This window comes from Phoenix dactylifera, chromosome 17 (assembly GCF_051530095.1).
Source record: "Phoenix dactylifera cultivar Ajwa chromosome 17, Ajwa_hap1_PhDact_Kaust_v1.1, whole genome shotgun sequence".
NCBI lineage: Eukaryota > Viridiplantae > Streptophyta > Magnoliopsida > Arecales > Arecaceae > Phoenix > Phoenix dactylifera.
The window spans coordinates 12,956,624-12,970,109 of record NC_143206.1 but is presented as its reverse complement, the minus strand read 5'-3'; the positions used below and the strand labels follow the sequence as shown (position 1 = coordinate 12,970,109).

The 13,486-nt window shown below is 37.1% G+C and overlaps 2 protein-coding genes across 10 annotated transcripts; one reads left to right on the top strand and one right to left on the bottom strand.

Annotated features, from left to right (window-relative positions):
- Nucleotides 1–858: 858 nt before the first annotated feature.
- On the top strand, nucleotides 859–3,354 carry LOC103707226 (uncharacterized protein At5g01610-like). The gene is made up of 2 exons (XM_039132884.3): nucleotides 859–1,504; nucleotides 3,204–3,354. Exon 1 carries the CDS (start codon nucleotides 991–993, stop codon nucleotides 1,501–1,503), a length of 513 nt encoding a protein of 170 aa, XP_038988812.2. The 5' UTR covers nucleotides 859–990; the 3' UTR covers nucleotide 1,504; nucleotides 3,204–3,354.
- Nucleotides 3,355–3,758: 404 nt separating this feature from the next.
- On the bottom strand, nucleotides 3,759–12,078 carry LOC103707228 (alkaline ceramidase-like). Of its 9 annotated transcripts, none has more exons than XM_039132747.3 (4): nucleotides 11,921–12,037; nucleotides 10,900–11,049; nucleotides 8,320–8,675; nucleotides 3,759–4,513 (listed from the first exon to the last, which is right to left on the bottom strand). In XM_039132747.3, exons 3-4 carry the CDS (start codon nucleotides 8,574–8,576, stop codon nucleotides 3,997–3,999), a joined length of 774 nt encoding a protein of 257 aa, XP_038988675.3. In that variant the 5' UTR covers nucleotides 8,577–8,675; nucleotides 10,900–11,049; nucleotides 11,921–12,037; the 3' UTR covers nucleotides 3,759–3,996. The 9 variants fall into 9 exon arrangements, with proteins under 9 accessions (XP_038988675.3, XP_088570037.2, XP_089784189.1 ...); XM_088713911.2 differs by lacking the exon at nucleotides 10,900–11,049 and adding an exon at nucleotides 6,025–7,967 and having other exon boundaries at nucleotides 11,921–12,029; XM_089928063.1 differs by lacking the exons at nucleotides 10,900–11,049; nucleotides 11,921–12,037 and adding exons at nucleotides 6,025–6,258; nucleotides 7,733–7,967 and having other exon boundaries at nucleotides 8,320–8,462.
- Between the last annotated feature and the right edge of the window lie 1,408 nt (nucleotides 12,079–13,486).

Sequence of the window (13,486 nt, the reverse complement as noted above, 5' to 3'; positions counted from 1 at the left end):
AAATGAGTGCAAGATTAGCCAAAGTAGGTGATATAGCAACAGTAGATGTTTGTACCAAATTCATTTGATCGTTAATTTTTTTCAGAATAAATAATAAATTAAAATAAAATTTTCTAGCTTTTTGGGAATGACAAAAACTACTCTCATCCCTTTCTAGTACACTTTATATGACAAAAACACCCAAACATAATAAGATATTATATACAATATAATAGTGTAGTATTAATTATTATATCATAATATATAATTTTAGGGCTATAATTTAAAATGGTGAGATGGGCATAAAGAGTGGGTATAACACTATCCCAACATGGACATGGAACAACCTATACCCAAAAAAGAAAAAGAGTACAAGAAGGTTTTACTGAAGCATTACACCACTGTGCTAGAAATGTCTGATACTCTTCTTTTGGGGACGGATGTCAACATTTAGAGGGTACCCCTCTATTGCTTCGTCTCTAAATTTTGTAGGTTGTATCCAAGTTAAAATAGTGTAAGCAGCTGTTGTATGATGAAGATGACGAAAAAAAAGAAAAAAAGAAAAAGAAAAGAAGAAGAAGAGGAAGAGGAAGAAGAAGATTAAGAAGAGAAAGAAAGAAGCGGCACCACGCACATGCTCCACGATTCCGCCGTGCCAATCCACCGCTGCACCCGTAACCGAAATATTAATTGAAGGAAAACCATTTACCAAATATGTTCCACCCCAACGTGGCATTCCACACGCCACTATCCCTCCGAATCAACTAATCATCCCATACCACGTGGCATGCCACCGGTGCAACGTAGTGGCTTGGTAACGCAATTTAGGTCGTCTAGTCTAGAAAATACCTCCCTAAGCTTCAATCTTTCCCCTACCTACCCTTGCAGCTTCCTAACACGTGGTCTTCTGGTTCTTTCTGTGGATAAAACCACAGAAACAAACAAACAAGCGGAGAGCGTGTAGAAATAGGAGGAAATCTAGAGCAAGAGGAAGAAAGGAAGAAAGAAACCATGGGGATGATGGGGTCTCTCCTCCTCCTCCTCGTCCTCCTCCTCTGCATCGCTTCCTCCGCGGTAAGCTCACCCCTGCCCATCATCTTCTCCGATGATACGAAGCCGAGCGCCTACGAGGTGCTCGAGTCGTATAACTTTCCCATCGGGCTGCTCCCCAAGGGCTGCCTGGGGTACGACCTCGACCCGGACACCGGCGAGTTCTCCGCCTACTTCAACGGCACCTGCAGCTTCTCCCTGGAGGGCTCCTACCAGCTGCGCTACCAGGCCACCGTCTCCGGCCGGATCTCCGCCGGCCGCCTCTCCGACCTCCGCGGCGTCAGCGTCAAGGTCCTCCTGTTCTGGATCAACATCATCGAGGTCACCCGCCACGGCGACCAGCTCGAGTTCTCCGTCGGCATCGCCTCCGCCGACTTCTCCGTCGACAACTTCTACGAGAGCCCCCAGTGCGGCTGCGGCTTCGACTGCGACGGCGCTTCCTCTTCCGCTTTTGATCGATCAAATCTTCTTTAAGGTAGAACAGAAACCCTTTTAATTCCTCTTATGTTTAACTATATATGCGTATCTACTAGCAATGGAAATGGAAATGGAGATGACCCTTTTTATATTTCTCTCTTTTAGTTCGATCAAATCCATCTTTAGGTTCTCGAGCGGAATGGAAGAATTCCTCTAATTAATAATTTAAAGGATTTTTTTTTTTTTTTTTTTTGCATGAATACCCTTCTCAAAGTTTAAATTTGCATAAATATCTTTTTAAAACTTATATTTATTTCCATACCCTATAAAGCACAGATTTTGCACAATATTCTCACACCATTAATAAAAACCATATTTATTTTATTTAAAAATAAAATAAAAATTTTAAATTAATTTTTTTTCTTTTTGCGATCGTCTTATAAATATTTTTTTTTCACATCTATCTATTAAGAATACTTTAGTTATTTTAATTTAAAATTATTAATTTTTTAATAGCGTTAGATGTCATGGGTATATATGCAAAAATAAGAATAAAAAAATAGAATAAAAGAACAAGTATTTTATAAAGATATATGTATAAATATTAATTTTGAGAGGGTATTTATGTAAAATTTGATATTGAGGAAGGCATCCATGCAAAAATTTTGGATTGCTGCTGCATTTAGTAGTTCTCTGTTGTCAGTTGAAAACTGCTTGGGCTTGGGAAGCTCTTGTGTGTTTTAGTCTCTAATTTTTGATAATTTGCCGTTCTTGAACTGTTTTGCTAACATGCCTTCTGTTTGTTTTGGCATGAAATATCAACCGATTCTTCTGTTATGTTTTTGTGAACTAGTGTATTATTTTAGTGCTTAGTATATGGTTTAGTCGTTAATATTGTTTGGTAGGTGGGTGTAGTATGGTTTGTGTACACTTTTGATTACGAGGACGGTGGTTTTGTGGATTAAGTCTCTTGTATTTGTGGTACGGGAACATATCTAGGTAATATGGCATGCGAAAATAAATTCTATATCAGATTATCATATTTAGTATAAAAAATAAATGAAAGAGATGGTAAAATAAATGATGGATAGAAAAAGTAAAATAAATACCTCTAAAAGGTGGTTTTAGTTTCAGACTTTAGATCTGAAATTATCATTTCCCACATAAATACCCTCACTTATATTATATTAATATTAAATTAATTATCTTAATATTAAATTAATTATATTAATATATATTATATTGATATGTTATAAATATTTCAATATATTTATTAGTAGATACTAATTCTTAGTAAATAATTAAAATTATCAATAAATCTAACATAGAATTTATCAATAATTAATATATTTATTTACTTAAATATACTAAAAATATCTCCAACTAAATATGGTATTTTTTCCGATGTCATTTTGCTGAGTAATTTTTCCACCAATAAAATATAGTAAAATTTATATTTCTCTGCAATCTTTTTTTTTCAGATAAATAATACTTATAAATCACCCCAATCAAATGAATCCTAAGAAACAATGTACACTCGGGAATGCTACAAACTCAAGATAAGACTATCGATAATATGACAGTTAAACCTAGTAACCTTTTAACTGTGGCCAGCATCTGAAATTGTTACTCATAAAATAACTGCTAACAAGGACCATGCAGTTACCAAAAAAATTTGTTCTTTCATATCCTGTCCATTTGTATTAGTGCCGAATAATCAAGGGAACTAACATTTGCAAGCATGTTCTTGCATGCAGGTGGGACTCAAAAATATAAAACTTAGACAAAATGCTGTATTTACTGCTTATTCTAGCAACTCATGGAAGGTAGACAGTTACGCAGTTACATAAAGAACCAGATATGTATAAACACTTGATTAAGTACTTTTCCCAGGCTTGTCATCTTCAAGGTTATGTAGGTGGAAATACATTATCATCAAGGAAAAAAGAGTAATGACAACACTCAAGAGTCATAGAACCAAACCAGAAATACAAAACATGAGACTGAATGTTTATTTCACCAATATTTACAACTGCATAAGGCTAAGCAGACCATCCATAAACTTTATGTGTTCCATCAGAGCTCAGAATCCATCAAACATCAAATATAGACATGAGAACATCTAGATGCCAAAATGAAAGCACAAACATCTACTGGCTGCACTCCAGCTTGTGTGCATCAGAAGTTGAATTTTTCTCAAACTCAGGAAGCAGGAAATTTTTGTTCCATAAGATTCAGTAGATGGAAAAAAAAAGAAATTGAATTTAATTTTAAATCTACAATCAGGAGACTACATATTGTGCATCAAAAAAGAAAACAAAAGATCATGGATCCAACCCATCTCCACAGATTGAACAATTAAGCATGATACATAGAAAGCGCCAGTTTACGTCGAAAACTAATGAAAGCAGTCAAAACATCAAAACTTGGATCACTGATGTCCAACATACAAAATGTCTCTGCTAGCTCGCATGCAAAAATCGAACAATTTGTTTCCAGAATCAAAAAAGAAACCAGCATCAAGCACCTCGAGAAATCTTTCTACCGCTGTCACTCCCTTTTTTTCGGTTTCTGAATCTTCACATAGGGGAAGAAACCAAAAAGGTGGACGACCTGGGGTTTCCATCCCAGTTGCTGAGCACGGCAAAACATGAGGAATGTGTTTGCGAAGTATGAGTTGAATCCCATAAGCACATGCCACCAGGCATGACCCTGTGGGTTCATGTACCAATGTGAAAGTTTCTTACAGAAGACGCGGTCAAACAACCAGCATAGAGTCCCCAAAAATATTGTTGCCACATAGAGTTTGGCCAGCCGCTTAGCTGCAACATCTTTAGTCTGAATGTAGTATTTGTACATCCGAGGAACACAGAGAAGACACAGTACGATGTAGTGCACCTTAAATCCTATTTGAAAACGCACCAGTGAATGGGCCACGGCAAAGGCAGCACCATAGAGGAACAGGAAAGTAGGCATGGTACTCCTATAATGCCAGTCCGGTGAGTAGAGGACATAAAGGTAAAGCAGCATCTCCCATACCATTGGTGTCTCGTCACTCTGTTGTAGTCTGAAGGTAGAGTAAAAGGTCATCAGGTAAATTTAATGATAGAATATCAGCTACTTAGTAATCCAATAAATTATCCAAAAGCTTGGTATAAATAAGCGAAAACGACAGCAAAAACTCAAAATAATGGCCAGCCCAAGGATTTGGCGGTTTGCCATGTTATAAAATCTGTGGGAGTTAAATATGTACATAAAGTCGAAATTTAAGCACCATGCCAGATAGTAAATTTACAACATAGGTGCCCGGATAAGAAAATCGGAGGTTATAAGTCTTATAATTGAGGATCATATGGTGAAGTAGAGGACAATGGAGAGGGAAGATGAAGAGGAAAGGGGACAAGCTAATGCTTAAAACAAGTGTTTGCTGCCACATTGTGAATTCAGTAGGAACATAGGTATCTGAACGGGTCCTTATGATGCAAGTGTCCGTTTGTATAGGGGCATATATTTAATTCTCTGTATAATGATTAGTTTTAGATTCAATATTTAGCAGGCGTTCATATTTAACAAAAAAAATGTTCAATGTGTTGGAATTTAAAAGACAAGAAAACTTGTCAATGAATTGGAATTTAAAAAAAAATAAGCTAGTAAATTTACTAATTTAATCGAAGCTTTATTTCTAAAGTGACAGTGAAAAAAGCCTCCATGGTATTCAAGGCCTACTGACAACTTATTATGTGAAAGGCTCCCTTGTGTGGAAAGGACATATCCTTAGTTATTTAGTGAGACTGCTGCAATAGTGGAGGGTGTACATTTCATTTCCAACACCACTGAGATATCAGATTATACATGTTTAGCATTTTCACACTATTTATCACCCAACACATACCCTTTCTAATATAAAACTCTAAGCACTAGCTGAGGTTTTTAGGTCTGTCATTTTGTTGGCAATGTCATCAGTTAGTATGCCAATACAGATTGTTTTGATGTGCAAATCTGGAATAATGCATGTCCCCATTTGTTTGCTATCGATAAGATTCCAATATTCGAATCCAGTCACCACATTATCCCTCTTGATCCAATCCTATACTTCCCCACTCCCATCATTTCATCCTCCTCTATTAAAACAATATCCAAAATGAAAAAAAAAAAACATATTATACACACACACACATATATCCATCGCCTCATTTGTTTGTAATCAATAAGATTCTGATTGAATCCAGTTGCCACATTCTCCCTCTTGATCCAATCATATACTCCCCCACTCCCGCCATTTCATTCTTCTCTATTAGTAAAACAATACTCAAAATGAATACATATAGAATAATGCATGGCCCCATTTGTCCACTTGTTCCAATCCTATACTCGCCCATTTGTATACTAGTTACACCAAAAAACTACCAAAATGCAGACAGACTAACATTCAGAGGTAATCCATCCATGACTTCATAGTAGACAGTCGAGGCTCAAGAGACATCATTAACCACTTAAAAAGTACCAATATGGAAGCACATAGAAAACAACTAAGTTTTGATAAATTTGAGCAGACCAAATTCGGTAGAAACAACATACCTATGAAAATGAATACTTTCACCAGGAAAATTGCATATCAGCCCTTGCAAACACTTAGTTAAAAGTAGCTGGTTACCAATATTACCCTTGGTCACCACTACTACAAGCCTAAACGAAGTCATCTTCGAATAATGATTTACCGTCCACGTACTCAAAGGAAATAATAACTAATCTGATCTCCCCCGTAACTTCATTTGACTTAATAGCATGTTGATCTCATAAAATAACCTGAAACTGTTTGAGCAAACATGAGCTAAAATATATGTGCGCGTGCATGTGCGTGCATGTTCGTTGACTTAATAGCATGCAGATCTCATAAAATAACCTGAAACTGTTTGAGCAAACATGAGCTAATATGTGTGTGTGTATGTATGTAAGTTCTTTACAATGCCATTTATCACTCGTAAGCATATTGGAACTATTCCTGAAATCTGGGTAGATCATTGATGCTCAAATAGTGATTAAAATAGAAGTTTATGCTAGCCAACAACCTAAAACACCTGAATAGTAAGCAATATTCTCGGTCCATGAAGAAGAAAGGAAATACTACCTTAAGTTCAGAAATTAAGATCTTAAGACCTGTAAAAGAACTTCAATTGACAGGACTAGGCCAGTAGAAGGACCTTAATTGCGAAAATTACGCTATTCATTATCTTCATGAATCACAACATATCCTCTTTTACTTGAGGCACTCTTCTAAAAGCCCTATAGGAAGCCTTATTCCTGGCAGCAACACCTCCCATTTTTATGAATAACCGACTTTACTCAGAGAAAAAAAAATCCTGGTCCGCAACAAACTCATGCAACAACCGTCACCGATTTATGAATGGTATCAGAACTGAAAACAGAAAGCTCAACCATGTCCCCTTCCATACAGTAATTGCATCCAAAGGTTAGCCAACGAATGCTTGACTCATTCAACAATCTCTTGTTCCAATTGACCTATACATCTATTTGATGCATTACCAACTACCAGTTTAGCTCAATCATCCCATAGTAAATGACCATTACCTATCATGCAAAAGAATCTTGTCCATAACCAAGAGTTTTGCACTTAATTACCTGAACTGAGAGCAGGTGAATGAAAACTGGTTCTCAAAAAGAAAAGAATGGGATTACTAGGGAAATTGATGTTGAAGCAAGTTTTCAGAGAGATCTTGAAATGTGTGTGGTATCATAAGTAGAAGTTCCTGGCTACTAAGGTTTTTAGCAAGGGAAAAAATCGCTATCAAAATCAACTAATAGACAATCTAAATTTCCATAGAAGGAAATACTCATCAGTAGTGAAGTTTGACATAATCAAGTCAAAAGCAAATTATAGGTAGGTAATTGCACCAACATATAATATTGAGACGGGTGGAAAGTCAAAAGACAACAAAAGGGAGAAAAGGGAGGTGTATGCTCACAATTTTCCCTATTAACACCTATGTGCAACACAGGGGCCGTCGTGGCATATGAAACAATGAAGACAGAAGTTAATGTGGAAGCAAAAGTCATTGCCATGTCGTGATGCATGGCACAAAATGGGGCCCTGCTTGGGCCCAGGTCAAACAAGGGCTAAGGTAATGCTTGTCTGGAGTCGGACGCACATTTGAGACAACATTCAAACCCTGGACTCAACCTGGTTCAGAAGCTCAGCCAAAATTATCCATTATTTCAACCTCGAGAGCCCTTATAAACAGCAAACACCAAATCTATAAATTATTACCCATGCATGTATAAAGCAGGATAGGTAGCTTCTTTTCTTTCAGCAACTGGAACTTCAGAAAAATTTTACAAAGTAAATACTGAAACTAAGAATAGAGGTATCAATGCCAACAGAACTATATCACCCCAGCTGCATCATGTTGAGGCTTCACCAGCAAAATACCTTCCTTGCTCCCTCCAGCCGGGCCAACATAGCTTGGGGATAATATATTAGTTCGTATTGTTCCACCCTGTAGCTGTGGAAGGTCTGATATCATGTGAACTTGAATGAAATTCATAAATAACAGAAGCAATGTATGCAGGCTGATACATAGCAAGCTAGAGATAATTTTCTACGTTTATGTCAGCCAAAAAGCAAACAGCTCTATTTATAATCTTTTCTTTGCCTGTTAGATGTGTCAGAACATTTATGTGTAGGAACATCTTTTTTCCCCTGGATTATTAAGAATTCTATTAAGAGTTTAAAGGGATGCTAATAAAATTAGAGGACATAGACATAAGAAGATAAATGCAAATATGAACAGAATGATCTATGGAAATAACAAAAGAATATTGCAAAATACTGATCTACCAGGATAAGGAGCTTACACATGCTGTAATGTGGCATGAAATATCATGCTCCCGATGGCAAGAATCATGTTGGATATATGAAGAACACTAAATCTTTTCTCAAAGCGTTGTCGTAAGGCATTTATAAGTCCAACGAGTGCCAAAAGTATGCACGGCGCATTGGATATAGTGTTGTAAAATTCTGCAATATATGACGAATGGGTATAGTTTTTCTCACACAACTCAACAGTGGATGTTACTGGACCCCAGAAACTTGATACCACTGAATCTGCCATTTCTCTATTAATATGTACCGAATTTCAAATTCACATAATGAACGAGCTCCACACACAAAAGTACTGGTGCTAAATCATATGGTTGGCAACCAGACGCACCTGCAGAGCATAAGTAATTGTCCCATAAGCATTCATATAAGAGCACCAATAGTAAACTTAATTTACATTAGATTAAAATATTTATGACAAAATAAAACAAAGAAGATATCTATATCCCAAATCCAATCATAACATGTTCAAGTCCCGGTCCAAAAAAGTCTATTTATAGTTTCTAGCACATCCAAAGAAGTGAGCCTGAAAGCAATCCATAAAACAGATATCCAAATCTCTAGTTGTGGACCCAAAAGTCTATGGTTGTAACCTTACATGATTGAAGTATTTCAATACCTCCTAGCGTGCATCAGGATCTATCTTACAAAGATGAATTAAACGATCCCAAGGGAGAGATTTCAAGGACCAACTGGGATTCAAAACCACTGGTCAATGCATACCGCTAACTAGGAAGAGATTTCTCGCCCTAACTCTACCCTCCTGTAGATCCCCCATGGTCTCAATTATATTATTTTTAACAACTTTCTGATATTAATAGATTTTTTCATAAGCAGTAAATAATAATTTGAAACCAACAGGAGAAACAAAGCTCAGACAATATGCCATGATCCCATTCCATATTAAATTAGAAGAAAATTACCAGAGGACCACAAAAGGAAAATGGAAATAAAAAAAGACTATAAAACAATAGAATTCTTTTAGCAGAGAGCAAGCCTCCTCAAATCAAAATGATTATATAGATTAATGTTTACCCATACAAATTCAGCCTCCAAAACTAAAGTTTTATAAAAATTTCTTCCATCATCCCAAACTTCAGAGCCAACTATGTGGAAAAATGCTCAAGTTTCTTACTATCGTTGTCATGAGACATCAAAGAATTTAAATGCATAATCGAAGGCCCTAGATCAACCAATTGAGAAGAAGAGACTTTGAACAACTGCAAAATTAACAGCATGACAACCAAGCCAAAGTATAAATTAATATTAAGTAAACTACATCCCAATACTACACTTATTTCATGTTTTGTCCCCCTTTGAACAGAATTCATAATGGGTACTTTCCTGAATTACTACTCAAACAAAGGTTTCAAACTTAAGTGACACCCAAAGCTTTCTTCTTCAACAGCGAACTTGAAAGGTAAAAAAGGTATCATATGCCCCATAATAGGATAAAGAGTACAATATATATATTCTTATTAATAAGCCATCTACATACCACCCCAAAATTTCTATCCAAAATAACCATAACAAGCAATTAAGAAAGTTGGTCAACTTCTTTGAAGGCTATCCTCATCATAAAGACTATCAGATCCTTTAAGCCCATAAGTCGAGCAATAAAGACAATTTCTATCAAACCAAAACTCCAAAATATTTAAGCCTCATGGTTACATCCTCTTTTCCACACCGGTTCTCGATGCTATAATACATTAATACATGGTTTGCCGTACCAGTCGGCACTAATGCGTAACAATCATACCATACCAGTACCAAACTAGCATGTAGTATAGAGGATGTACCGAGTGTCGGTACGCCGAACTGACCCCCATACCCGATATATTGATACAGTAACAGGATGGCACCTATACGAGGTCTGGTAACAAGACAGTGAACCTTACATTGATGAATCCCAAGAACTAGAAGAAGACCACCATAAACACTTCTCAGAGCCAGTAATCAAGCAAAAAACCTAATCTAAATCACATGCACTAATTCTATTTCTCAGCCTCATACTTACACTCCCTTTCCAACAAAAACCCTCTCTGCTTCAATGCTTGATAAATCTAAAACAATTCAATTTCCCTCAAATCATGCACTAAAATATTTTTATTGAAAAAAAAAACAAGAATCGTTCCAAAAAACCACAATTCGGTTACTATGAAATGCAATGGTTGAGAACTAGGGGGGTTGAGATGAGACCTAAATAGGTACACATCACAAATTAAAATAAAAAAAAATAAGGAAACAAATAGAGAATTCTGATATGAAACAGGATTTTAGGGCTTTTGCAAGAGATAGCATACCTTGACAAGATGGCTCGGAGGATTAAAAGAAAGAGTTCTAGGGGACCAGCTAGGGTAACGTATCAATGATTCAATGACAAAAATTACTAGGATGTTTAACAGTAAGCATTGATCACATGAAGAACACGTGAGATTGGACAATGCAAGCTTGGATACAGAGAACATGAGTATCGGATGTATGACTAGATCTAAAGGTAGTAGGACCAATACGTATCCAGGAAAGTAGGTGAATTGGACTTTAGTTTCTCCAACCTGATCTGAACTTGGAAAGAAACTTGCCACCGCCTAGTTTGCTTCCAAACATAGATGACAGCTGCAAGTGGTTTGGGTTGGATCTGGCCATAGCTTAACACAAACCCGACATACTGAAAATCTTACAATATTTTCAGGCCAGCCTGTTTTCTGCACATCTCCAATAACAACCATTATAAGCCATTATAACAGGGGAAAAAATAGCAGCAGTACTCGACAAATTAATGGTAAACATAAATTAATGTTAGTTGGTCATAACATACATACATACAATGGCGACCACTTTACATATTAGAGTGCTATAAGGTATAATGTCATTGGTCAAAATTGCATCACATCCCCATAATGCAAACTATCATGTATGATAATTTACCCTTCAAGATTTCATCTAAAGTTTTGATGAAGTAAATTTCTAACCAAATAGAAATAATAATCATGATTTCCATGAATAAAAGCATGGTGCTTACCATCATGAGTTCAGAAGGGATATCACCAAGCAACAACCATATCAAAAAAGGATAGAAACAAAGGAGACACGGCAAGCCCTAGTTTCAGAACTCGAAATCTAAATACCAGTCAATAAAGTTGAAACCCAATTTCTTTAACAGAAGACCTAAACATACGAAAAGGCACTAGCTTTGCTCCGCTGTCCGAGTTCCAATAGGACACGACTTATAACACTGAATCCAGTGAGCTAAGTCTCAAGAACTTCCACGAGAAAGAATCAATACGGGAACAAGCATTCTCTCTTCTTTCAAACCACCCATAAGGTGTTTGTCTCGTACTAGCAATCAAATCCACAGCTATGCTCTAACGCTCAAAATTCAAAGAATTTTCCATTCAATTTTTTTTTGGTGAAAACTATCTTCCTTAGATCCCACCTTCAATTCCCACTGATCCCACGACCAGCTCCATCAAATGGAAAGAAAAAACACTCATTGCAGGGATGATATCTATAACCCTATCTAATCGTTGCAATGTTCTCTTCTTTTCTCATAATCCGAGAGAGAAAGAGAGATACCTGGTTTGAGACCGGCCTTGAGCTCTCGTGGCGTCACCTGGATGTCTTCCGAGAACCCTAGCGGCCGATGGGAATCGCGGAGCCTGGGGGCGAAGTAAAGGGTTGTTTTATAGTACGCGGAAAGCGGACGGTTTTTCCTTAACCGGTTGGACTCCATGATCGGCTCGAGGGGTTGTCCGCGGAATTAAATGGCTCTATCTTGAGCCGTATACCTCGGCGGTCGGGGACTCAACCGGTTTAATTGGCCGGTCCGGTCGAAAGCAAAACACTCGAAAAGGCCGGAGCCATTGGAGGTCCGCTCAAAATTCTTGTCGAGCCTTTCTTCTTCCCAGCCCGAGTTCGGATTTCGGAACGGTTGATCCGCACTGTATGCATTCCTTCTCTTCTTCCCAGCCCGAGTTCGTATTTCCCTTCTCTGATCCACCGATCCGCGCTGTATGCATTCCTTCTCCTTATTTTCTTCTTTGGCTTGGAAAATAAAAATCGAATCCATGCATGGTTGGATCGGTCCTCACAGTTTGGAGATAAAATTCTTTGTGGCATAAATAATTATCTAGGTCATTTGATATGGTCATTGTGTTATTCTTTTCGATCTGGGAGAATAGTCTATCTCTTTTCTTTATGCTTAAATTTTAATTGCTTATTCTTCTGGATCGAATTGGTCCTGATGAAGTTGGAGGGATTAGGGGCAGATGGCTGTGATGGCTTGGATTTTATTACTAAAGTGGACCTGAGAAATGGATCTGGAGCAAAGGATATGTGAAGAGGGAAGTAAAATAGGGGGAAAAAGTTTGTTCCCACTAAGAAAAGTAGATAACATATAAAAAGGTGAGAGGAAGAGGGAATGTTCATATTTCTGTTTGACTAAAGCAAGATCGAGTTGATAGTTGTGCATGATTATCGATTCGAGTTTAATAGAATTCATAACTATATCATTGAAAACCAGCTACATGCATGCATGGGCGCATTCATGAGTGTTGAGTTGGCTATTCTTGATGATTGCCTCATCCAAGATCTGCAAAGTAGCTGATAGGCAAATGAGTAATGTTGGAGGTCATTTGTAGAGTATAATTTTTTGATCCCACTGGTGCATGTTTTCTGAGGTTTCTGTGAATCATTAGTTGCAGTGAGTAACTTTTTCTCTACCCATATATAGGCCACTGCTACTAAATTATAAAGACCACTACAAAGCACAAAATGATTGAGGGCTTGGAATAAGATGCTTAGCCTCCTTTGTTTCGATTCCATCAAAGTTTTCTGGTATTCTTGAGATGTTGCAAGTTATATAGAATGTGCTACATTTGTCACTCTGGAATGGAATCCAAAGATAAGATGTTCTATTAATTATTCTGTAAAACTTGGAAATTTTTTTCTAATTATAGTAAGTGGAGCATGAAGCGAGATTCTTCTATAAAAAATTCTAGTTTTAAAGGAGGATGGCCACTTACGCAAAGAAAAAAGGAGGATGTGGCCCTTGAGGGTAATAATGGTGATGAGCTTGTTGCTTACTTCTATAAAAAATTCTAGTATTAAAGGAGGATGGCCACTTACCCAAAGAAAAAAAGG